Source organism: Neolamprologus brichardi, chromosome 15 (genome assembly GCF_056152115.1).
Source record: "Neolamprologus brichardi isolate AB-2024 chromosome 15, ASM5615211v1, whole genome shotgun sequence".
NCBI classification, from domain to species: domain Eukaryota; kingdom Metazoa; phylum Chordata; class Actinopteri; order Cichliformes; family Cichlidae; genus Neolamprologus; species Neolamprologus brichardi.
This window is the reverse complement of record NC_142118.1, coordinates 12479086-12506240: the sequence shown is the minus strand read 5'-3', so window position 1 is coordinate 12506240 and position 27155 is coordinate 12479086. Positions and strand designations below refer to the sequence as shown.

General features: G+C 38.3%; 1 protein-coding gene across 1 annotated transcript in view; it reads right to left on the bottom strand.

The window, feature by feature from the left end:
- Window positions 1-5187: 5187 nt before the first annotated feature.
- fndc1 (fibronectin type III domain containing 1) overlaps window positions 5188-27155 on the bottom strand; it is a 41674-nt gene continuing 19706 nt past the window's right edge. The window contains exons 11-22 of the mRNA XM_006792495.2: window positions 26958-27073; window positions 23637-23748; window positions 22351-22698; window positions 21542-21616; window positions 20397-20549; window positions 16586-16822; window positions 13270-13378; window positions 10131-10210; window positions 9807-9836; window positions 8112-8273; window positions 7304-7426; window positions 5188-6137 (exon numbers count right to left, since the gene is read on the bottom strand). Coding sequence (XP_006792558.2) covers window positions 6022-6137; window positions 7304-7426; window positions 8112-8273; window positions 9807-9836; window positions 10131-10210; window positions 13270-13378; window positions 16586-16822; window positions 20397-20549; window positions 21542-21616; window positions 22351-22698; window positions 23637-23748; window positions 26958-27073 — 1661 coding nt within the window. The 3' untranslated portion in view covers window positions 5188-6021. The remainder of the gene's footprint in view (window positions 6138-7303; window positions 7427-8111; window positions 8274-9806; window positions 9837-10130; window positions 10211-13269; window positions 13379-16585; window positions 16823-20396; window positions 20550-21541; window positions 21617-22350; window positions 22699-23636; window positions 23749-26957; window positions 27074-27155) is intronic.

The window sequence follows — 27155 nt, the reverse complement described above, 5'->3', positions numbered from 1 at the left end:
TTCATCCCTTCTTTATCTTCTGATGTCAACTTTTGGCTGCATGTCCTGAACGAAGCAGATGCAGTAAATTACATTTCAATTCTAAGTCCAAAGTCTAATGCTGCAGAGTGAGAAAGTAAATTCTTAATGAGGAGACAAAGTAACAGCAGCACTTGGTTAGCCAAACTTAGTCAAGGCCATTGGTATGCTTGGCACATTTTTTGCCCCAAGTAACAAACAAGGCCACCCTGCACTGATGAAAACAACTGTATACGTGACGTAAATGTGGTCTTAAACAGACATTTGTCAGTATTAACTTCACTCAACTACACCAGGCTGCAACCATCAACAGTCAAATAGTCTTGTGATCAAAAGAATATTTATTAATATGAGATAAATTAAATTCCTTTGGCACAATAGATTAGCTCGGAGATTTTTGTATGAATGTTTTTCACTGTTTGGATTTTAATACTACTTCATGCCTCTGCCACTTCCATTCCTTACACCCTTTGTTGTAATGACATTAAATTAAAGTCAAGTGCTGCTAACTACCCCAGTATGATGTGTATGTGTGTCAGTATGATGTCATCTGCCAATCTTTTTGTACTGCTTTTTATTACTCATTGAGATTCAAAATATATAGCTCTATACATTTTTATTTTTACCGTCTTATTTCTTTAACAAAAGTTTGTGGACTGCCTATATGGGTAACAGAGGTTAGTAGTCCAGCAGGGCATATGCTAAGATATTAGCCAGCCCTAGCTAGCTGGCTGATAGGTTAGCTAGGTTAGTGAGGCAAAACCATAATTTATTTGAAAGTGTTATGTTGTGTTAAATATTTGCATTTGATGCTTTTTAGCTAGCACTAAAACAGTTGGTATGAGGGGCTGATATATTTTGTTAGGTTTTTGACACTGAGCATTATGGACGAATGTCTCTACTTTGATCTCCTTTGCCCTAAGACATTGTTCCAGAAGGCTTCTGGATTGTTCAGATACAAATATGCAAGCCTGAACTTGGCTACCATGTTCTTTTTAGAGAGAAGTGGCCTTCTCTTGGCAACTTTTCCAGAAAAACAATATTTCTTCAGACTTTAATAGCTGTACTGACATAAGCTAATAGGACTGTCATGCTAACTGAGGTCTTTAGCATCTAAGATGTAGCTTTTCTTCTTTTTTCAATTTCTTTGAGCATTGCACAGACTGACCTTTGTGTTAAGTTACTGAGATGCGTACTGCTGGGAAGATTATGGAAATGGGTAATCCTCAGAACATCAACCGGCCCAAACCTCTCCTCTTATGGAGGTGCTCATGCTTGCTGTTACCAGTGTATTTGATTAGCATCTTCTTGCTGCTACTTACCCTCTTAATTTCTGTGGAAGCAGTAAGGGTGTTCTTTCTCTTCACACGACTGTAAATGTGCTTGCTGCCAAGGACATCCATCACAACAACTTTATCTTAAAGAATCCAAGGTAGCTGTGACTTGAAATATACCCTATCGTCTCTATAAAATCATTGTAAATCTGTATACACTCTAACATCAAAAAGTAACTTTACACACTGGTATTGCATATGGAATCAGTTTTCCAAACTGGCTGCATTTAGTGAGCTAATGTGTGGACAATAGCCCAATGTTTTATGACAGGCCTCAGTTATTTAAATCTTTCTCTAACACTGTATCCCTGAAAGCAATATATTCATCTGTCTCTGTAAACCTCTGATCTTTTCCTTGATCAAAAACGTCTTTTGTAGATAAAGACTGATATTGAAATGTCTCGTCTCGATGGCCATCTCAGGTCTCAGAGTAGGCTGGAGTTCCCCAATGTGCTTAGAATTAAATACTGCAATATTCTCCATTCAGGTCAAATGGCAATACAAGCTGCAGCCAATGAAAATATTTTGGGGCAAAGAGACTCTCATCACTCACTGAAAACACATGGTAGCAAAAGCATTCATCCACACAGTGTACCTGGAAACTATGTTCGAAATCTGACAACCACTCACTAAAGCGTTGACAAATTGGTCTGCTGACTCCAAAACAAAACCATTATCCATTATCTTTTAGTCATTGCCCAGGGGAAATATTTTTGCCCTCACAGATCTCACTATGCATTTATTGTGTTTTAAATCTGACTGCCATAACAAATCTGAGCCAAGCTCAACAATTGACCGCCTGTGCTCCTCAGATAAGAGACTATGTTTGGACCTGTGATATATTTGAAAAGGAAGCAAAATGACTGCCTCAAGAAAAAAAGTGATGCGTTTGCCTACAGTAAGCCTACAGTGGGGTTTTTAATCAATGCAGACGTGCTGCTTCCATGCAGTCCTCCAAAATCCCAACTGTACAGTGCTCGACATTGATGACACTATGCTTTGACTGAATGCTGATTTGTTGACAAGTAAAGGGTAAGGCAGTTAAGCAGAGTATAGCTCCGACTCCATCTGAGGTGTTATGGGGATGTCCTACTGGGAGAAACCCCTGGGCAGACCCAGGACACTCTTATATCTCTGAGTGGGGTGAGTGGGGAGAAGCAGGTCTGGGCTTTTGGTCGGATGGATGGATGGATGGCCAAAGTAGTATTATGAGTAGTAAAGATTGATTTCAATCTTCTTCATCTTGCAGGTTCCATTCTCATAAGAACGATGGGGATTTACAAGAGTAGTACTTGGTTTTCCTGACACAGAGATGGTTAATATCATCAGTTTTCCTTACACAGTCACAAATGACTGAAAAATGTTTGCAATGACTTTTAGGCAAGCTCTCAAAAGAGTAGCTGTGGTTCTGCTGTTGGAAAATAAATCTAACCACAAAAAATTCACCTCAAAATCTAAAATAAACGCAGCACTGATTAATCGGCAATCAATACAAAGAAAACTTTCTATTCATTCAGCGTAATTGGTGAAATACTTTCCACCAGGTTTATTGTGGCACAGACCCACTTAGGATTAAGTTTTCTTCTGTCAGTTATTTCACCAAGAAGCAGAATTATTTCCACTCAAATTACACAGCAAAATATGAGCACCGCAGATGGTTTTGAGTATGGAAATAAAGTTGATTCCTTGAAAAAACTTTCTCTGAATTTTGTAACAATAAGATAGGCAGATGATTAGATTAATATTTATTTTTACATTATCCAAAGTATACCAGTGGTAATTGGCTCAACAAAATCTTACTGAAAGTCTTTCCAAATCCGACCCTGGAGATGTGATTCGTACATCAAGCTGCTGTGGTTAAAAAAAATAGGTATTCTGATGCTTTAAATATAAATACAACTGTGTTCAATCACCCATTTTTATACAATGGTTTAGAAGAAGAAATTATACATTGTAGTAGTTTATCAAAAGTAAAGTCAGGGGCTGGTAACAAACAACATTTAACAAAGTAACAAAGTATACATTTCAGATACATCAGTGATTCCTTTTCTCTTCCCTTTTATTACATAAATAATGTAATCATAATGAAATGATGCTATTTCATTAATATATATATATCTCTGTGTGTGTGTGTACACTTTATTAGGTACACCTGTTCAACTCAATTCATTTAAGCATGCAGATGTTGTCAAAACAAGGTGCCGATGGTCAAATGGAATGTGGAGAAAGGTGATTTAAGGTGTTGGTGTCAGATGTGCAGAAGCTGCTGATCCACTGGGACTCTCTCACATAACCACCTCTAGGGTTTATAGAGGATGGACCAAAAAGAGAAAATTTCCACTGAACAGCAGTTCTCTGAGTAAAATTACCTCGTTGATGTCAGAGGTCAGAGGAGAAAGGTAAAACTGCTTTCAGCTGTAAGATGCAGAAGAGCATCTCTGAACACACAACAAGTCAAACCTTGAAGCAGGTAAGATACAGCGGCAAAAGACCAAGTCAAGTGGCACTACTGTCAGCTAAGAACAAGAACCTGAGGCTACAATTTGCACCAAAATTGGGTAACAAAAGATTGAAAATATTTTGCCTGATGTTAAAGTCTTGATTACTTTTGCATAATTCTGATTTTAGGCAGAAACAACATGAAAGCATGGCTCCATCCTACCATGTCCACCTCTACATAGCTACTGGGTACACATCTTCTGATGGCTGTTTCCAGCAGGATAACACATCATGTCAAAAGCTCAGATCAACTCAAACAGGCTTTTTGAACATGGCAATGATTTCATTGTACTCAAATGGCCTCCACAGTCACCAGATTTCAGTTCAAAAGAGCGCCTGTAGGAAATTTCCTTCAAGGACGTGCAAAACAAAAATATCTGAAGGATCTCTTTGTTACTGTCTTGTCAGTATGGAATCTATACCATGAAGATGAATATTTAAGGCAATTCTGAAGGCAAAGACTGGTGAGTGTAAATGTGACAATGTGCAATATTTAAACATATAATACTAACTATATAATATAGCTAACTATGTAGTGCTAACACGCAGAAATTCTATTTTGGATTAAATGTTAAATTCCAAGTAAAATCACATTATAAGAACTCTGCAATACACAGAGGTACATGTCGAAGCTGACTAGTTTTTACTGAGTATGATTGCTTCTCAGTTTTTCTTTGTGCACCTGCTGCTCTCCACAATGTGTTGTTTTTGAGATTTTATCGGATTATAATAGGTGGTGTTCCAACTGGCTCAGCTAAACCGTATCTGATACTCTGATCTTCCATTAAGTTGATTAAGTAGCTCTGGATCATGTGTAAAAGCTTTTGCTAGAGAAGAATGTGTCAGGAGAGGAAAGTACAATATGATTCATATTTTTGGATTGCTATGTTCAAAATGCAGCAGCCTGCCTCTTGACTGGTACCAGGAAATTTTGCCCTATTACTCCTGTTCTAGCTAGCTTGCATTGGCTGCCCATAAAGTACCGTATTCAATTTAAAATATTACTCCTTACATTCAAAACTATTAATAAATTAGCACCAAGTTATCTTAGTGAACTTTTCAAATCACATACTCCTGCTAGAACACTTAGATCTGCTACTCAACTACTTCTGACCCAACCCAGATCTCGGCTGAAGTACCGGGGTGACCGTGCGTTTGCTCTGGCTGCCCCGGTACTGTGAAATACCCTTCCTCTCGAACTCCGCGCATCTGATTCCATTGCACTATTCAAATCAAAACTAAAAACCCACTTATTCAATCTTGCCTTTCCCTCTAGTTAATATTTCTTTTATGGTTTTATATCATGCACTTTTATGCTCATTTAACTTCTTGTTTGCTCTGTACCTGTTGCTTTCCTATGTATCAGTGACAGCTACCTGCTTGCATACCCAGTACTTGCTTTGGTCCTATTTCTATTATCTTCCTTCTATTCTCTATGTTACTTGTTAAGCACCTTGGCATACCCTTGGTTTTTATGTGTGCTTTATAAATAAAGTTTATTATTATTATTATTATTATTATTATTATTATTATTATTATTATGTTTCCCATACCACCTTTATTAAATCTCCCACAGTTCCTGAGCAAATATTTGGTCTTTTATTCTTTGTCCGTACACATACAAAACTTACACAGTAACTTTTAATGGATTCTGGTGAATACCAAAAGTTGTAAAAACAGTATGATTGTTTATAAACACAATAAACAAACACAAAGTAGCTGTCAGAAGCTATTATATTATGAAATACAAATGTCATGATTAAAAATGACCTATACACACCTCGAGTGCCCATTCTTACAGTTTGCTTTGCAGCTTCTTCTTTGGTCCAATGTCACTGCATTACTGGTCAAATAAATAACACTGGGTGGGGACCTGTCACTGGAATGGTTGGAAATAGGGCACTCTGAGAGTTAAACTAAGCAAGAGCACACATGCTTCTTTTTTCCCCTCATATACAGACTGCTTTATATAAAAAGTGCATTGTAAAGATATACACTGAATTGTTTAAAAGTACTATATTCTCCTTTTGTGTGAAGCTGTAACAAATTCAAAGTGGTGTCTTTTTGTAGTGGCAGGCAAAAGTCCATTTTTAGGGCAGGACCGGAAAAGGTGAAGGCCTGCAGCAGGATGCAGAACAGTTGCCCAACAATGTCTTTTCTTCTCACTGTGTTACCATTTTCCAGGGATGGGCACCCCGCATTCATACCAGCCCACAAATGGATGGGGCGTGCGTCGGCCAATAACCCCAAATGTAACTGGCTCTTGTCTGTAGGAACGATAGTATCCTGCAATAGAGAAAAAGTTATTTATAGCTAAAAGCCATCCTCATTTAGACAGGTAAATAAATAGAAGCATCCCCATCCATTAAACTCCTGCACAACAAAATGAGATAATGTGCAATAATGCAATGTGTGAGTAGTACAAAAGCGCTGGTCAAAACCTATACAGGTATGAATGGCATTTCTCCACTGGCACATCAGTGGACATGAGTTTATGGCAAATGACATGTAAGTTGGTTTCTATTGGAATTTGCAAACAATAACACTATTTGAGAATTTATCAAATGCATCTATTTTTATGGAACTGCAGTTTTGTGAACGCATCAGAGACACTCTCATTGTGGCGCAGAGTGGCATATTCTTTGAGCATAATAGATATGGTGTTTTAGGCAATCCTACATACCCTGTTCTGATGCAAAGGTACTCCTTCCACAATAGTAATAGAAATAGTCCACAACAAATGCACTATTTACTCTTGTTTCAGTAATGTTTGATAGAAAATGACAGCACCGCAGCACAGAGAAGCTGCTAACCCGGAGGTTGTGAATTTGATCATTTCTTACATTGTAAAACTTTCAGAGATAACTGCCATTAACGTGGGAATTAGACAAATCTGAGACCTGTTTCATTTGCTCCAGCACAATGTGACTGGCCTCTCTCCCAGTCATACATATTCCCAACTGGTCTTTCCTTTGCCAGGCCAATCACAGCTGTATATCTAATACGGGGTGGGTTTGATACACATCTGTGTGGTTGCTCAGCACCACATCTCTCTCACACACACACACACAATTCGCCTGATGCCACAATGCTAAACTGCCTTAAACACGCATATAAGAAAATACCCTTAGAAGATTGCATACTTACTAAAATGACCCAAAACTAATAACTACCAGCAATTCATGACTTTAATCTAAGAACTTATGGTTTAATAGGAAAAATCGGGGTAATGAAAAGCATGTGAAATTTGGGCTAAAACACAACACAAAAATCACTTTAACGAGCATTCATGCAAACAACATTCTGCATCTTTATATGTTGCATGGGTATAAATCAACCAGCTGGTCCTTTACAGAGCCAGAAAGGCAGACGGCATAGAAACAAATGATAAGTAAGGGCTAACAGTGCAGGCTGGAAATTTAAAACAATATGCACAGTCTGTTTTTATTTACCTTGTACTGTGGGCAGATTACTTGACAAGTAGGCTGGGCCTGTCCTTCCATCCCTGTAGGAGTCCACAAACTGGCAGTGGTCCTCTCCCTGGCCAAATGTATCTCCTATACTGTAAAATGGGTCTGTGGGTGAAAGGAAGAGGTATCTTTATTATAACGTTTCCCATTGCTATGGTGGGAGGCAATTCATAATAAATCTTGCCAAATGGTGTAATAATAATGGCAGAGCCAGGCAAACTATAGAAGCGTTTTACCTGAATAGAGCACTTTTCTTTCAGACCTGTTTCTGAAAACAGAATGAGAGGCAGAGCCCTCAGCTTTAAGGCTCCTCTTTTTTGGAACCAGGTCCCAGTTTGGGAGAAAGAAACATTCTCTACTTTTGAGATTAGGTTTAAACTTTCCTTTTGGACCAGGCTCATGAAGGGCCTGGCAGGTTTCTTTGTTCTGTTAAAAGGGAGGTTTTCCTTCCCACTGTCATCTTTCTTATAGCAGGTTGTTTTCTTTCTCATATTGAGTTGGGTCTTTACCCTATAATATAAATGGCCTTGAGGCAACTGCTGATTTGGTGCTATTAAATAAAACTGAATTAAAATTTAATTAAATATTTAATGATGTCCATATGGAAGCAATAGCCAAAAAGAAAAGGTTTAGCAAAGAACAGTAATTACCAATTATAATTGCAGGTCTGTGGCTAATAGCCTTTGTCATTGGTTGTGTGATCACACTTTAGTCGGTGGTGACTGCTACACCTCTTCCTCCATAGAAACAGTCTTTATTTCAGATTTTTAAGCATCAGAAATATATTTACCTCTTAGACTGTCTCCCATGAAGATCTTGTATCGTAGGGAATTGCACAGAACCACACCCACAAACTTCCTGTACCATGTCCGCTTGACATATTGGCTGCCCTTACAGCTGCTGTGGACTGGGTTGAACTTGAAAGAAAAGGGAATCCAGATTGGCTCGCCTCCTGATTGCATTAAGGAATAGAGGAAGAAGAGCATTAAGTTGCATTTCTACCTAAAATGTTCTTTGATATTTTTGCCTTTTGGTTTCTTTTTTTTTTAATATGTCAAGTGTTATATTATTCAGGGATTTATCAAGTGATGAATATGTTTTTCCTACACACAAAAGCATTTAAATGTTTTACTTATTATCATTATTGCCTTTAAACTAGGGATGCAACGATACCAATTTTTACAAACCGATACGATACCGATACTTGGATCTGAGTACTTGCCGATACAGAGTACAAAAACCAATACTTCTACCACACACACACACACACACACACACACAAATGCAATGAATTGGAAGACAGGTTTTATTTTATTCTCTGCCGATAAAAAAATAAAATCTTAATAAAAATGACCACAAAAAAATTTCAAGTGAAAAATAAGCACTTCTGTTAAATTATTGCAGAGTCTCCACATTGTAATTGTACAAAATACCACTGAACTATTGGCACTGTCTCGAGCTTTCAGAATAATAAATAAACACTTCTGTTTGGAATAAAATAAATACAAATTAGGTTTGAGAATAAAATAAACTTTTAAATTATTGCAGAGTGTCCACATTGTAAACAAACAAACAAAATAATGAAAGTATTTGGCATTGACGAACTCCTCATCTGCCCGTGGATCATCAGTCCACTGCGCCGTTAAACCAAGGACTGACATCGCGCACACACTGCTTGTCTTTACCTCTTCAGAAAGTTTTGGCACCATTATCTCCCTGATGTATGGGCGGTTGGGAATTTCATATCGTGGTTCGAGTATGCTGAGAAGACGGTGCAATCCTATGTTTTCCACGGCCGGCAGTGGCTGGTCATCCAGAGCGATAAAATGAGTCAGAGCCTCTGTTATTTAAACTGCCCGTGGATTTTCTCTTGACATTTTTCATTGCTTTTCCAAAACCTGAGTTAAAGTTGGCTGTTCCGGTCCATAATGCTGACATTTTGCTTAGCCTAGCTACAGCAGCCTCCAGTTTCTCTTTTTTATCTGGAGCCGCCAGTCTCACTCGCCTAACCCTGTGCCTGTTTAGCAAGGGATGTCCCCCTAGTGGCCAATCTAAAAAACAACAACAGAAATGACCAGCCACCCTCTGAGTAATGAAATAAGTTAGTATCGGTTCATTGTATCGGTTAACGAGTATGAGTACACACACATTTTACAGTATCGGCCCGATACCCGATACCAGTATCGGTATCGGTGCATCCCTAGTTTAAACCAAGTCAAAATATTATTGTTATGAAAAATCACTTGTGGCCAGATCACTCCTGGGGTCATATTGTTATAAACATAAATACAAAGAATAACAACAGACAAACGCAACTGTCACACACTAGAAAATAGAAGTTCAACATTAGCTATGTTACTATTATAAGGAAAGCTTTGGAAGAGAAAATCCATCCTAAATTACTGTAACTTTTTCTTTATATTTCATTATTTTTCAGTATAACTTGTCTCTAAGTTGGAAATGTGCTGTTAGTGTGCAGACCTACCAGGTGGTCTTTCAATGAGGAGAGGGTCATCTGAAAAAACAAAAAAGAATGTAAACACCAGGGGTGAAAAAGACTGCATATCAAGTTTAATGCATTCACCTGATGATGGGAAAGAAAAAACAATAGACCGTGTAATGCAGTGTACATGTGCAAGTCGGCTTCTCTTCAAGGGCGACTCTCTGTGTGAATATTGTGTGCTGAATATAAACGCGAGAAATTTTCTTCTATTTTTGTACAGTAAGGAAAGAAAATGTAGAGTCAGTCTGAACTTTAATCATTAGGGTATCTCAAAGTTTACAGTTACAGGTGATGACAGAATACAACCTGATTCAGTAACATAGGAGAGCGTTTCGCTGAATGGTCCCACACCAAACACATTCTTCGCTTGCACCCTGAAGTAGTACCTGAATGACAACAGAGCACAAAGTATGGCTTTAATAAAAGTTTTAGCATTTAACGTGCCACTCCACCCGTTTTGTTGTTACTGGTTAAAAATAGGAAAATGATAACGATCGCAGCAGATCACTTGACATTCTTTAAGATTTAAGAGTAGCCCGATTTATGCTTGTATGAATCCAAAGTGAGCGCAGCACAATAAAATGGCTCTCTGGCTCACGTTCAAGGGAAAAGGAGAGCAGAACTGAGGTGAGGCAAAAGGGATTGTTGAGAGGAAAAAGACACATCTATAAAAGCAAAGGTTAACAGCTGAGAGGAAAGTAGAAGAATGAATGACAACAAAACGGAAGGATGTGGAAAAGTAAAGAAAGCGAGAGAGACTCTAATCAACAGAGAAATTTGTCACCCAAAAGCGTTACTAGATGTCACGAGCTTTCTTGCCAGAGTGCAAAACAAAGCCAAACAGTGATCTCATTTCATCTCCAGGTGGTTGAGGAATTATAAAGTCCTGTCACATTTGAAAAAAAACCAGCAGTGACAACACTGAGAGACTGCAAATTTTTCCACTGTGCATGATGTGTGCGCATGAGCTTTCATATACTGTGCAAGGTCACACACAGTAAGCTCATCATCTGTCAATTTCAAGTCTAAAAACTTTCACCACATACAGCCATGAAGCCTGGATCCAATCACCACGGCCATATGAAGAGGCTCACCAAATTATGTCACGGGAGAGGGAGAGAAGAAAGCAATGCAGCTATAGAGAGATGACGTCATGGAAGAAGAAAGACGAGAGGAAATCTGAGTGGGTAGGAAAAAAAGGACATTGTGAAAATAAATACAGTATCAAGGACCAAAGTTGCTTGCTATTTGAAACTTTCAATGCAGAGATCTTCATTCAAAAAGAAATTCTATGTGGCAACTGCACATGTTGTACCTTTTCAAGCCAAATCTGGCCTGGCCTCATAATATGCTTTTCATAATAAATGACAGCTGAACCACAAGATGAACCCACAAATGCCAATTTTAAACTGTTTCAAAAATATTCACATATGTAAGAAATTCACAACCAATTTGTATTCTGTACACTTCTCTTACATACAGCAGGAGAAATAGATGCTTAGAAAACCAGAAGTAGGGAAATTAGAAAATTGTCAATTTCTATGTATAAAAAGGCTTTAAATGAATTACTACATGTTGTTAAATGGTTGCAGATTTCCATTTTTTCAAGTTCAAGTATTCATTAGCTATTTAGAGTGAAAACTGCTAGACTTTTGTTTGACGAAAGCTAATTTTACATTAAAAAAAAACCTTATATACAATGGAAGTAGAATATATATGTTATGTATGCACTACATGGCAATACTTTATAAAAGCACACTATTAAGGGTTAGTAGGTTCTTGCTAAATAAGCTCATATAAAGTGACTAATGTCAGCATTTTATACTTTACAAATGATGGATTCACCACTTTTAAGTATTACATCAAGTAAAAATAGCTTTTTAGGAGCTGCAATGGTTTATGGAATAATTTAAAAAGTCTTAGTAATTAACAGAGTACATAGATCTACATTTATACATGTAATGATTAAGATATCAGCTATTTGTGAGAATGTTAATTGAGGTTTTATAAATATTTATCTAATATTGTAATTCATGGTCTATTAAAGGAGTTACGAGTTTTTCTAAAGTGAGCCTATTCATGTCTTACAAAGCTGTTATAAATACGCAGCAGGAAGAGCACAAAGCAATACGCAACATAGAAATATTTATTGTAAAATTCATGCATAACCCATCTGAGGTCTTTACTAATAACTTATTAATGCTTGTGTAGTTATTAGAAAGTATTACCCACCACATGACTCACTGATAGAAAGAGGGAAAAGGATAAATTTCACTTATATGCAGTTATGCTGTTAGTCAATGCAATACAAATAGTTTTGGAAACCATGAAGGAGCCTCCAGCATGGGAAATGCCAACACTATCCCATAAACCATTCTGTGATCCTGGATATAAACTGGTTGGCGGGAATAAAAACCTTTTGCATACTTTTGGAAAGCATTTTGTGTTCATCTGTTTTTTTGACAGTTCACAAACCTAAAAAGACTCTTCCTTTAGACCGCGCAATATACTATATAAAAGCCTTTAGTGTCCATTAATAGCATTCACTTGAACTATGCATGGTTCACACATGTTGTTTTTGCTAAAGGATATAAAGTAGTTTCACTTTTGTGTCTTCTTGCACTTGCCAGTACTTAATCACTACATTTATTGAGAACTGCTGAAGATTATCTGGATGGCCTAAATGCATCAACTGACTAAATAACACATAAACATTGTGTATCGATTTCGAAAAAATGAATCTATTTTTAAATTACTGCAACTAGGTATAAGTTACTGCACCATTTAGAGTATCGTAAATTCTTTTAGCAGAAACCCCTAAAAGCACAGGTGAACAACAAAGGAATCCAAGACTCTCTTTCTGTCTTGGGTTCATGTTTCCATGCATTTATTTTGACAGCCATGACCCATGTCTCGTAACACACGGCTGTGGAAACATGTTCTAATAACTGAAACAGACCGAGATGGCTGTATCTCTGTGCAAGTGTCAGATAATATGTGCTGTATTTATGTTCCGCTGAATTTTCTGGGGTCTCATCTGAGTTTTACTGCACGTCACAAAAGATTCATATCTGCTTCTTAACCAAACTGCTGGTTTTCCACTTTAAAGACTTTTCCTGCCACTACAGCATAAAATTTACATGCTTTGAATAATATAAAACTAATTTGATCACGGTCAGCCAAAACAAAAACATCTACATGCAATCACACAGAAACACACAGGCAACATGCATATTCAGTCACGCAGAGGTCAGGGTAAAGGCTCATGCAGCTAAGCAAGTCTTTGTTTGTAAAATAAGCTTCTTTTGTTTTTATGACTCCCGCATGGGAGATGATGTTGTACACTGCTCCAGCTGGAAAGTATTTTGGATGTTCACACATTGTACGTGCAAATGCATCTAGAGAGCATTAACATACTGTAAACATACACAATAAAATATGTTACCTAGAGTTGGGCTTGAGATTTTCCACAGCCAGGTGTGTCCCAGTGGCAGCTTTAGAGGACCACCTATTGTTGAGGATGTCATCGTATGAGGCACTCTGGACCATGTAGCCTGCAGAGAATAACACAAAATTAATTGCAGGTCTCCTTAGTCATTAAAATGAAAATCTCTAAAGCAGATGTAGAATTTTTATGTTTATATCAATTTGAGGGTCAGCATAACAGGAAACGTTTGATATTTTGAGAAATAGACCTACATCCTTTTTGTTTTCTTTTTTTGGCCACCAGAAATTGGTTACCATAGCACAGCACAAAGACTGAAACCTATGGAAAGAGCCAACCTGACACAGTTCAAGACCAAGGTGTAAAAATAAGGGCCATATACCAGAATTTCTTGGCAGCGTGCAATAAGTTCCTCAAGTCTCCACTGGCAGCCCAGCCAACCTTGCGGTGATGAGGTTAAGCCTCCTAGTGGCTGGTGGCAGCTTCATATTTACAGTTCATGTCAAACTATTCCTTTGTGGGAGTAGGTGGTCTCGAACACTATAAAGAAAATCTGCAGTTCTGCATTTTCTGTTGCTCATACTGACTGTCTTCCAGCCTGCCTTCCTCTCTGTCTGCTTTCTTCTTCTTCTCAGACACACAGACAAATCTGGTGAATACCTGAGGTCACACAGCCCTCGATCACTCACTTTAAAACTATGGAGACCAGTTCAGCTGCACGTCAAACTACCGACTGTTTCTATTGGACTTTTGAGCAGGACTTTCTGTTTTTACTGGCGCTGGACCAACACAGCTGGCTGCTGACAGATGAGAAGGGAAATACTAGCTACTTTGTTTTTCTTCTGTTGAGTTTTTTTTCCTCATTCCTTTTGCATAGTTAGATCGAGGTTTGATAGAGTAGTATCCTTGCTTTTGCTGTCTGTCTGTGTAATCTATAGAGGGCAATTTCCCCTACTATGGGTATAAATTGTGTCTCTTGAAGGTAGTTCTTTAAGCCAAAAGCAACAGTTAAAGTATTCAGTGAATAAAGTGTATGTTTTGTTTAAAGCCTTCAAAGAAAATGCCCTCAATGCATCAGAGTAAATGGAACCAGAAGTTGGATACAGGTGAAAACTCACAAAACCAGATGCTAACAGCTGTTTCCATGCAATAGTTATTAAAAAAGCCATAATGGTCGTAATGCATGGTTGTGCAAACACCCCCTAATTACAAAAACAGCCCTTTGTGATTAGCTCTGGATGTGTGAACTAACCCTGCATATATATATGCCAGTTAATGTATATTGTATATCTAGAGTAATATATAGTAGCCTAGACCATTAGGAAAGGAAAGGAAAGGAAAGGAAAGGAAACACAGGAAATTGTGACAACAATGGCGGTCAACAAAATACTAAAGAAGAAACTACATCAGATTTTGTGCACACGGAAAATCCTTCTTATTGCGATCAATTCTTCCTTTTTTTCATTTCTATGATAAGATTTGTGGGCAAGAAAAAAGTAGATATCTGAAGTTATTATTTAGGACAGTTTAAATGGGAGAAATACTAATCACTGATGCCAAAAAAAGCACAGACAGATAAGGCACAGAAGTCTAATAAAACTTTAAGTAACCAAGAACAGTGGGTAAGAATCCAAGGAAAGAAAAGACCAGTGACAGCACAGACCTATCTGTTATACACATCAGATGATGAACCTGTGCACTGCATGACCACGAGTCTGTGGTTGCCTGCCAAAGAAAACATACTGCTTCTCTTGCTGGCCAGATTGCTACCTCTGATAGCCCATACAGAAGGCCGTTATCTCCACTCTCCTCTCTTTTCCCTTTTTCCATGTGTCAATTTCAAGGTCAGATGAATTCTGGTTTTCTCTGAGAAGCGGTGGGAGTTTAGGAACACTATTCCAAGTGTTCTATGCCGTCTGCCCTTTCACGATTTATTCCCAGTAAGCTGCTGGACTGAGTTTTAAAATGTGAGTCCGGAGGGAGGCTGATAACATGTTCAAGGTATCTGGTGAACCACAACAGATGAGAATATGATGAAACAGACTATGTATTAAACAGGTGTGGATGTCACAGAAAAATGTAAACACAGCAATACTTTGCTGGAATTTGACTGATTTGATTGATCTGATTAGTGGTCCGGGTAGTTTTTGTTGCCAAAAAACAGATGTATTTACAGTGTGCTCTAATCCAGCGGTCCCCAACGTTTTTTGCGCCACGGACCGGTTTATGCCCGACAATATTTTCACGGACCGGCCTTTAAGGTGTCGCGGATAATTACAACAAAATAAAACTAGTACCTGTACCGAAAAAAAGAAGATTTATTCATAACACACGTGAAAAGACCCAGGAAAACCGAGTTAACGCTAAAAACGATAACAAAATAGCGCTGAAAACCGATAAAACCCCTGAAAACCATACATTTCACACCTGAGCCTCAACTCTCGCGGCCCGGTTCCAAACGACTCACGGACCGGTACCGGTCCGAGGCCCGGGGGTTGGGGACCGCTGCTCTAATCTGCCACACAATCAAACTCTGGAGTGCACCACAGCTCCGATTGTTGTTGTTGAAAGTTCTCCCATCAGATGCCTCAATACTGAACAGTAGAAGTCCTTCTCACTTTGGGGGACAAACTGTCAAACAAAATCAACAGCAAGCTCCTGGTCCGTCTCTTCAGCTGACTTTTCAACTGCTTAAAAGTACTTGGTCATCACGGGCGATGATCTTGCGCACAAAACTGAGGTCAGTTTAAAAGTGAAGAGCTTATGTGTGATTTCTGCACACATTGAACGATCTGGCGGAGAATGTTACAACTGCACTGAAACCTATTGAGACGTGACGACCTTTAGGGTAACATTGACCAAATTTAAATCAGCTACAACTTTCCTGTTTTCAGAGCTTTAATTTCATTTAATTTCTTTAGTAACATTTTATAATAATACTCAACAATGTAATCACATGCAGTGCAAAGGTGAATTTAAAACACAGACACTGGTCTTTACTTTTGTCATTCAATACATTTAAACATATTTATGATTGTGATTAACACTGCATTTTGTTAGTTCGTTAGTAGTAAGTTAGGAGATTTGTTCACAATAAAAATTTTAGAACTTGCTGAATTTTCAAACAAATATCTCATAGTTAGATTTTTCCCATGTTGCCCCCATGGGGGTCCCCTCTGCTCCACCACGTTTAATAAAAAAAAACAAAACATGGAAATGTCTCTGATAAAATATGTATAAAAGCCAACAAAACAAAACTACAGATGCATAGTCACTGTAAAATAACAGAACCATTTAGATTAACAACATTTCTTACCTGACACCATATCATCCTTGAGAGGGCGGGCCCAGTCCAGGATGATAAAGGAGTGGCAGCCTTCCATAGCGACCACAGTGAAGTTATGAGGCTTGTTTTTGGGAGTCTGGTTGTGATTGGCTGCCAGGCTGTCATTTTTCATTAAGTTTTCCAGGACGTCAACCTGAAGGTACTCCAGAGCCTCTGTTAAAGAGCAAGGTGCTCCCAGGTCCTTCTGGATGTAGTTTACGTATGGAGCTGATGGAAAGAATAAATGTCGGATTAGGTTACTTATTTTAATAACATAAATTTGAGGAAGATATCTTCTTAATATATATAATTTAAAAAATATATATAACGTTGGTAATTTTTAAAATATTTATTGTAAATGCACACAATAAAAGACATGACAAGATTCTAGTACTTTTTCTAGTTACCCAATTTTGATTTATTATTTTCCTTTTGCAAATGTGGTGAAAACTGTAATTCTCATTTCTGAGTTGTAATAAGGAAGTCAGATTCTAGCCACATGCTCATCTGACTGTCCCTTCCCTGTCCTTTCCATTTAAAATTTGTACTTGTTTTCAGTGATTCTGGAAAGGAGAGCTGAATCTACAGCTGTGAATACTTCAAGTATCACAAAATTCCTAGTCAGACTGGGATTTGGAGGGAACCACTGAAGTCTGGCCTCGCTCCCACCTCCCCAGATGACTGGCCCTCTTTGAATGCCGAAAGTCTAGCACATGTCAGTATCAACTCATCAACCCTCAGACGGTTAAACTGCGTGGGTTTTGGCTGGTAAAGGCTTCGATATGTGGTCATATGGCTTTTGTTCTCTGCATTCATACGCTGAAATACATCATCTGCCACCGCAGTGAGCAGATTTATGTGCCTATAGGGTGCTTGTAAGGCTGTGTCCACATGTCTAGGATCTGTGGAGGCCCGTGCTTGTGGATGATCCAAATGTTTTACTTTCCTCATGTGTTCGTTTTTCACTGCTTAAAGCACTTCCCTACAGAGACACACTATCTTCTTCTGCTTGTTAAAAAAACAAGAAAAACCCCCAAACAAATCTAAAAGCACACAGGCAGAAACTGACATCTGATGTGCATCAAAAGCCACTGGGAAACAGTATGAGGAAAGTTCACATAATGTCAGCTGTAATATTAGTCTAGTAAGGCATAAATTTGCATTCTAATAGTCCAAATATCCTGATGCTCATTTTCTTGCCCAATGCGGCAAATTCCATCCATCTGGAAGTAAGTCCAACGCATATTCACACAACTGCTGAAAATTATTAGTTAATACTTTTTGTCCCATGTCTGCTTTTGCCAGATTAATACAAAACAAACCAAGCATGGGCAAGGACAGGAAGGGGAAGTCAACGTTGGATGGTTGATGAAACGCATATCAGTAAACTGGCAGGCTGCTAAAGAGGACCTAAGATATATTAAACTAATAAATAGGAAAGAGGAAGTCTCCACATTGAGCCAAAAGACTCTTCCTTCTCTGCTGAGGTCAGCAGCCTTAACTTTTATGATTTCCATTTTGGACTTGGGAAAGTAATAGCTTTCAGATGGCTATGTGAGGTGTGTAGTCGCAGGACAGTCGTCGCGTACCGAGAGAGAAGCTGCGCTATCGTTTCACCGTGGCTTCTGGCGTAACATGTCACTGATATTTATGACATGACTGATAAAAACACAGCAATAAATCTTTCCCTTCACAATGCTTCTTGCAAAGATCAATTTAAATGATAATGACATGTTGCATTAAATCTGTCAGTAAGTTAAAGTAAAGCTTTTATTCATGTCTTATATAGAAGCTAATTGTGCTCTGAGCTCATTCACATGCAGAATTGATAAACCTTGACTCTCATTGGCCACAGCGACTACAAAACCTTTACAACAGCTTCATGCTGCCACAACTCTACTTTAAAGGTGCACTGCCAGTATTTTTTCCACAAAGTCAATAGACGCGCCATGAGGAAAACTACAAACTCAGTCTTTACAAACTCTTGTACAACATCTTCTGTTGCTCTGCATGTTTAGGCGTATCTGGAGTCCACAGGGAAGCAGGGACCTTATTGACACGAAGGAACTGATGTTTTTGTAGTTTAAATATTGCAATAATTTTGACTATCATTAGTCATCCTACTTAATAGCTCTCACTTTATGAAGTCTGTCTTGCACTAATTACAGAACAGTCTGTTTTCAAACTCTCCGTATGTTCACCATGAAAACATCCACAGTTAAAAGAAGTTATTGATCATGTTCTTGAAATGCTGTAATTTAGTTTTAAAGCCTGTGGCTAGAGTCTACATGCTATTACAAAAAGGCACCTATTAAAAGGACCTTTAACATTACGTAGTGTTTGGAATAGTAACATAGATGTTGCTTTTATTTCTGCTGAGAGAACATTTCAGTCTGTTTGTGAAACCATATGAGGTGACGGGGTATGAGAGGCCAAAGAAAGCACACAAGAACAGTTAAAAGACAGTAGGGGGCCATAGTTAAGGATGAAGTCTAAAGACCCTGAATAAAATGTCCTTCCTGAACATAGTTATTATAATCCAATTAAGGTGAGGTTGTATATTTTCTTTTTTGTGGCATGTTGTCAACGTGCAACCGGAGAAGGTCGTGCATTTATGAGCTATTGATACGAAAACCAAAATCAAGGTCCAAAGTGTATTACTCCTCTACAAAATAAAACAGAGCTCCGGTTATTATTTACAGCAGGGTAAGACCTCCATCCATATGAATATACTCACAAAGAAAGAAATTGAGCTGTCTCTTGACTAAACTCACAGTAACCCAAATAAAGATATACTCACAGCTAATTGGAGGAAGTGGGAGAAAAAGAGAGTGCAGTGTAAATGCTTGTATATCTAAAGGGTATATCATGCTATATTTTAGTGTAGTGAGTGGAAATCGGCGCAGATGTAATGTAGACTGATCAACAGATGTTCACTAATGATTCTGAGACTGATCCAGCAGAATGGTCACTAAAAAATGGAAACCGTGAAGCTTTTGGCTGCAAACTCTAGTTCAGTACATAAAGATTTTTTGTTATATATAGATTTATACTATTGGACAAAAGTACTGCCACCTATAGGAGCCTATAGTGGCATCCTATTACAGCACATCACTTGATTTGAGTTTGTTAGAGCAACTTATTTTTTCACAAATGTTTGTAAAGGGAGACTGCATGACCCTGTGCTTTACACATCTGTTGTAACAGGACTGACAACACACAAATTCAAAGATTAAGACAATACTTTTGCCTATATATTGTATGTTTTCTGTGGCCACTTGGAGCACCAGAAAACAGTTGTAAACATGGTGCTGACAAACCATTACCTACTTAAACATCTCATGTTTCTGGAGAAATATCAGTCAAATATACCACTGTTTTGAGTTTATGCTAACTCCTAAAACACCTGGTTTTAAAATAGAAATACAGTATAATTGACTTCCAAATGCCTCTTTATGTTATCTAATTATCTACTTTATCTCTGTTCTTTAGTAATGAGCAGGTCTGTGAAGCTTTTTTTCTTTTTGATGATAAGAACTGTTATAGCTGTGGCTCTGCAAATTCCAACAATGACCTGAAAAACATGACTTGAACGACACTATGAAGTGTCCAGTTTCAGTCTCATCACACTGTGTGATCCTTCCTCATAAAAGCAGTCATATCACTCACTTTTTTCTTTTTACATTGTAGTAATATTTGCCATTGAAGAGTGGCATGTTGTGAAACTGCATAGATCGCATTAAGGCACGAGTATGTACAAGCATGAATTTGTAAGAAGATATGCAAAAAAGACTTTAAGTACCTGTGAACCTCTTCTTCCCACTCAGGTCAAACTCGTTTGAAGGGCCTTTGTTCACGGGTCTGATGTGCACCTCTGGCATCGTGATCTCTGTGGTGGTGGTGGTAGTAGTGGTGGTGGTGGTTGGTGGCGGGGTGGTCTGGACAACAAACTCATCTAGCAACAGCACATGTGTCAGTGAGGTTTTGATCCAAATAGATTTATGTTATTTACATCCTAGTTTAATAATCTGCTGCTGTGTTTCATTAATCCTTTGTAAGAGTTGCCATGATCTGTGTAATGAGAATGTCAGATTTAATTAATTGAGGGCAGATGTGTGACACAACACCCAAAGCTGTACTTTTGCTACCCATATTTTCCATGTGGGAAGTAGAGGAGGGGGATGTGGGGTGGTGGTGGTGGTGGTGGTGGGGGGGGGGGGGGGGGGGGGGTTTGGGGGAGAGAGACTTGAAGACAACAACTGTTTCAAAAGTCTCCAAAGCAAACCAATGTGGTGGGATTCGGTGGGCTTCTTCTTCTTTCATCGCATATTTTTTTCCTGCACTGCACCAGTGGACCTTAGCATTACATCATGGTCCACACACATGCAACCAGCTATTAGGCACGGCAGGGAAATGCTAAGAAAATACTGCAACACTTACTGTGACCTTTGTAGCAAACCTAAGAATAAAAGCAAATGTCACATGCAACTGATTCCTTTAGATCTCAAAATTTACTGTAATAAAATTAGAAAGTGCAACAGCTAACAGCAACCAACCTCTGCAGCTCGAGCTTGAGTTCAGCTATTACATTACAAAAGACTGTTAAAACATTGAATGCAATGCAAGTGCATTGCATTCTCTTCAGCAAGTCAGTTTACATGCAGTGTGTATCCAGGAAGAAAAGTGATTAAATACAGCGTGTAATGGAAAATATCCTAAAACCAAGCAATGAACCGTGAACAAAACAAGCAAAATGAGAAACAAAGAAGGACACAGCAAGGAAAAGGGAAGAGATGGGAATAGCCTGCAAACAGATGCACTGACAAATAAACAGACAATAAACAAACAGTGCAGCGTAATAGACAACAAACAGTGAGCATACAGTGCAGTTTAGTTGGTCCCAGCCCAGTGGCGCTATGATGGTCCGAAGCCAAACTCAGCCAATACCTTTCTTAAGAACTAAAGCATCAGGCACCCTGGTCATTGTAAGCATGAAGTCCATTTCCATTCCTGAGGAGTCCTCTGTCAGAGAAGTAGAACAAGCTATAGCATCAAAATCACATGACTGAAGACACATTTCGAAGTGCATTTTATTTTATTTATTTTAGCTTATAATGTAAGACAAATACGTATTATTATTATTGCTGTAACATTGTATCTGCAAATTTGATCGTCTAGTATAGTGTTGCTGGTATAGCTTGAATATTTTCAAATTACTCTGTATGCATCTATATAATTTACTTTTTTGTGTTTATGCATTTGTCTAAGTCTGTTTCTTTGATTTTGTTTGTGTAATAACATTAATGCAATGCACAACTGATGGTTTCATAGTGTGCTTAAACCAGCAGGACTCTGGCTATAGTTAGCCTCCAGATGTCCATGTGGTTTCTGTGGTCTCACATAGACACTCACATGCACATATACATCCAGACACACAAACTGACCCGATCACACGTTTATATACACATTTAAAGGGTTATAGTGGAATCTGTGGCTGCAAACGGGAAGCACTGTTGGCCTTGGGCTAGATGGTCATGACAAATAATACAACTGAGAGATTTAGTGAAGTCATAGTTTTTTATGTGAACATTCTGGCTCTGAACTTGACTTCAGCTCTGTGGAAAAGCTATTAAGTAAACAATAGTGTACGTAGGTGTACTGGAGTATATTCTTCTATTCTTGCTGTACATATTTCTGTTTTGATGAGCATTTTATGACAATGTCTGCAGCATATGAATTTTCAGTTAAAAACATACCTTCTGGATAGCAGTCCAAGATTCCTTCTGAGTCCAGAATGGGATAACCATATTCATCTGTTTTGGAAAAGGTCCCAGGTGGACAGGTTGGGTATGGAAATCCAGTGGTAAACTCCTCTGTGGTCCAGTCAGTGGTGGTGGGTTCAGGTGTGGTAGTAGGAGCCATGGTGGTAGTAGTGGTGGTGGTGGTGGTGGTGGTGGTCCTGGCGTGAGGCCGATCCAATCCAAGTACACGTTTCCCTCCAACCATGAGGACCTTGTCTTTTGGATTGATCACAGGTTGACTATCTCTCCCATGGCCAAACAGCGCAATACCGTCCTGGCTTACCAAAGGACTACCCATGTGATCTGGCGATGTGTGATTGGGTAGAAATGAAGCTGAATATTAATGCCTGTGTCTTCAATACAAACCAGATTTGCACTAAAATGCATAAAGGTGCAAAATACTAGAGTTTCTTTTGTAATGCAAAAAAAAAAGATTAACCTTGTGATAACTGTGAAATATTAAAAAATGGCAGATGTGAAAGAATGCTGTTCTGCAGCTGTTTTGTTTTTAACATGCATCCAGACAGATGACAATGGTCAAAGTTTCTAAAGCACTTTTAGCTGATATTTCATTAATCAGTCAAGTCCACAACAATACAGCTCTTGTAGTTCTGCCTCTGTAATAATAATAATACCAATAAATAAACAAACAAATAAATAATAATCTGACAGATGCATCTCTGACTGTAGACCTCAACATTGGTATGCCTGCCTGATTAAAAGTGTTTTTGACATAGTTAGATGCCAAATAATTTATGATCCGCTAAGTACTCTTCTTTATTTGGATACTCCTATAACCCTATACTCTATTGCTTATACTGTTGTCTCTTGTGACTTTATATTTAAAATTACAGAGAAAAACTCTAAAATACAAAATCAAATTTGGATGAACTTCAGACATTATGTCTGCTTCATATGTCATGTCATACTGTACATGACATATGATCTGGCCATGAAACTTCTTGTCAGTCAGTTGGGCTGATAAAATAGGGAACTGTGTATAAAACTGGCTATAATTCCTGAACAAATATTGCAAATATTTATAAAGCCCAAAGGATTAAACCTGGAAGACTGTAATGCAATCACATCTTGATTGTTTGATTTAAAATTCACTGTGGCAGTGTACAGAGGCAAACATACAAAAGTTGTGTCTCTATCTAGCCAATAATGGACTCGCTGCACTTTTTAAATACATTGTCCAAGCTGTAGATGTTAAGATAAAAATGGCTGAAGTATTTCACCAAAAATAGTGCGTCCATCCTCTCCGAGGACCACTCTTTTGGGTTTGCCCTGGGAGTCCTGGAGAACTCTTCCATCCCCGTTCATTAGTATCCCCTGCTCCAAATCTACCACCTAAAGAAAGAAACATTTTTGCAAAATTGATGGAGCCTCATGTGAGGAGTACGCTTCATCCTGACTGTGATGTTTAGGAAAGTCATAGTCCTATTCAAAACGGGTTCTCATAAACATAGACATAGAGTAAACAGTTTAAGTGGGAACATCTGACTTGTGGAATTTTGAAGACTTTTTAAAGAGGTGAATAACTTTCCACATTTGTTACTTTGAAAGACAGCTTTTTGAACAATTAGCTCTGTTACTTTTTTTCTGAGAGTAAAACTAATATCAGCCGAAGTACAAAGTACAAAGGTGACGAATTCTAACCACAGACACGGCTTATGTTACATCTCATCTCACTTCTGAACAACAAACATATCGTACTTTCATTGTTCAGTCCCACAACATTTTGCGTAAATGGGTGGGTAAACTCCTCGAGTCTAACCACCACTCTGTTTCCAGTTTTTATTCTAAGTTAATATTTCAGTGACCATAGCTTTATTTTTTTATTTTTAACAAAGATATAGTCTCAATCAAAAGAAAAATGGCAAAAAAAATCATATTTTGCATGGTTGGATCTTAACAAGGTTCCAAGTAGAGCTTCAAGATGCAACAAGAAGAAATGGGAGTGAGACAAAACATTTTTTTAAGCATGCAATTTATTGAAAACAATAAACTAAAACTGAAACAGGCTGTTTTAGAGCTGATCAAACATTTAGCACTGCATGCCTTTAAAAGGCCAAATCTGTGCAAAAATGTCGATTCATTGTCATTTTCTGTCAGGTAGGGTCTCTCGGAGCGCGTCATCGCTGCTGAGGTGGGACGTCTTCAAAGGCCTTGTCTCCTTGAACGCCACAGAACTGATCATTTGAACTTTGCAAGAGAGCACCAAACATAGGACATTGAAAGGTCAAAGAAAGTTTTAACCTCTGATGAGAAAAAATGTAACCTTGATGGTCCTGTTGGTTTCCAACATTACTGGCACAACAAGCAGATCCCACCTGAGATGTTTTCTACACGCCACAGTGGAGGGGGTGCCATAGTGGTCTGGGGTGCTTTTTCCTTCAGTGGAACAACAGAGCTTCAGAAGGTGCAGGGGCGTCAAACAGCTGCTGACTATGTCCAGATGTTGCAGAGAGCATTCCTCATGACTGAGGGCCCTCGTCTGTGTGGTAATGACTGGGTTTTTCAACAGGACAACGCTACAGTACACAATGCCCGCAGGACAAGGGAATTCTTCCAGGAGAATAACATCACTCTTTTGGAATATCCTGGATGTTCCCCTGATCTAAATCCAATTGAGAACCTTCAGGGATGGATGGCAAGGGAAGTTTACAAAAAGGGACAACCGTTCCAGACAGTAGATGCCTTTTGTGCGTCCGTCTTTACCACTTTGAGAAATGTTCCCACTCACCTCATGGAAACGCTTGCATCAAGCATGCTGCAACAAATTTTTGAAGTGATCAACAATAACGGTGGAGCTACTCATTCCTGAGTTCATGTTTGGAACTTGGATTTCTGTTTTGAGGGGGTTACGTGTTTTTTTGGAGGTGTGGTCTTAAACTTTTGATCAGCTCTAAAACAGTTGGTTTCAGTTTAATTTTATTGTTGTCAATAAATTGCACGCACAAAAAATGTTTCGTCTCACTCCCATTTCTTCTTGTTGCAGGTCAGAGCTCTACTTGGAACCTTGTTAAGATCAAACCATGCAAAATGTGATATTTTGCCATTTTTCAAGTGATCTTAAACTTTGGATCGGGATTGTATGTAAGAGCTGTATCAACCTAATCCAATTCCCAAAATGAAAGCAAATAAGGACATCTATAAATGACTGATTCTTAAAATGAATAAACTATAGGAAATTGTACATGCTAAAATTAGAGCCCAATGGATAAAGGATTTTTAAGTCGAATACCAACATATGGTGATTTAAAAAGCTGATATTCCGACATACCAGCTGTCATTTTTTAGACACACAAAATATAAATAGATAACCCTAACGTTTGTTAGGGAACGTGTAGTTATTTATTCACTCTGCTCAAATCAGTTGGTTGTTTTATTTGTGGGCAATGGCCACAGGGAAGTTGCAGAATGGCCTCTGGTGGACAAACAAGTCAAGACTCATTACTAAGGCTATTGGTGACTAATGTTTGAAAGTCGCTGCCCTTGCTAGTCAGCACCAGAAATACTAGTCGGTTGCATGTAATATTCTTATTTTATTAATTTCGGTAATGGCAGTTACTGGCTGAAAGAATTTACAGCACTAACTGATGGCTGCACCCCACCCTCCCACTCTCTCCATAAACATAAAAGTTGTTAATGATTGACATTGAGATGTAGATCTCCTATATTTTGATGTAAAAAAATAAATATAACCAACCAATGTGTAACCACAGTCTGCACCAACATGTGGATGCTCCCACTTGAGAAACCAGAGCTTCTGCTGCTAGCAGCACTAACATTAGTCATACTAATCTGACACTGTGTGCATGTGCTACCCAATATAAAGTGCTGAACATTTCAACAGTACTTATTGTATAACATTATTTGATTAGCAAGGAACGTAATAATTGTCTATTAAAAGTATGCTCAGTTTCAAATGTTATCTGAGGTCTTTTTTGTGTCTTTTAGACTAGTTGACTATCAAATTAGCCTCCAGGAACATCTCTACTTAAAACCTTCATAGGTGAAAGGTGTTTCTTCTTAACTCTTTACTTTTTACATTTTTATTTGTTGACTGGTATAAATTAAGCTTATGTGTGAGTTTAATAAGGAGGATTTGTATTCACTCAGTTGTCTCGTTTCCCCAAGTGTTTGGCTGCTATTCTATTCATTACATGCTGACTTCATTGCTGTAGTCCAATCATCTTCCATCCTGCCTCCTTCAAACCAATCAGCCTCCATTCTTAATACCATGATCATCTTTCATTCTACCTTGCAGACTCAGACTCAAGTCACTTCATGCAAGCCTCTATCTTATCTTTAATCACTACCACAAGCATCTAGACTCCAGGGGGTCCTGCCCTAATTCTTATCGCTGGGATTTCATTCGGAGTCTAATCATCAAATACCATAAGTGAATTCTGTATATCAATAAATTATGTTCAGTTCCTTCTGATGATCTGTCCTGGTCTCTAAACTGCAACAATAAGCATCATATTGGACATACTTCAGCTCAAAGAGTCAGGAACAGGTAAAACTAAGGTTAGTGTATTAAATATAGTTACCCATTTTGTTCCATCTGGTCCAGTGATAAACCTTTGACCAGTGGCCTTGCTGGCTCCGTGAGAGGAAGAGGACTCTTTATCATCTGTTGCTGTCAGATTGGGTCGTCCATTTTTACCTGACAGGTACAGAACATAAGCAGAGGCATGATGTTATAAAATTATTTAAAACATTTGTGAGTTAAACTGACATCAAAAACT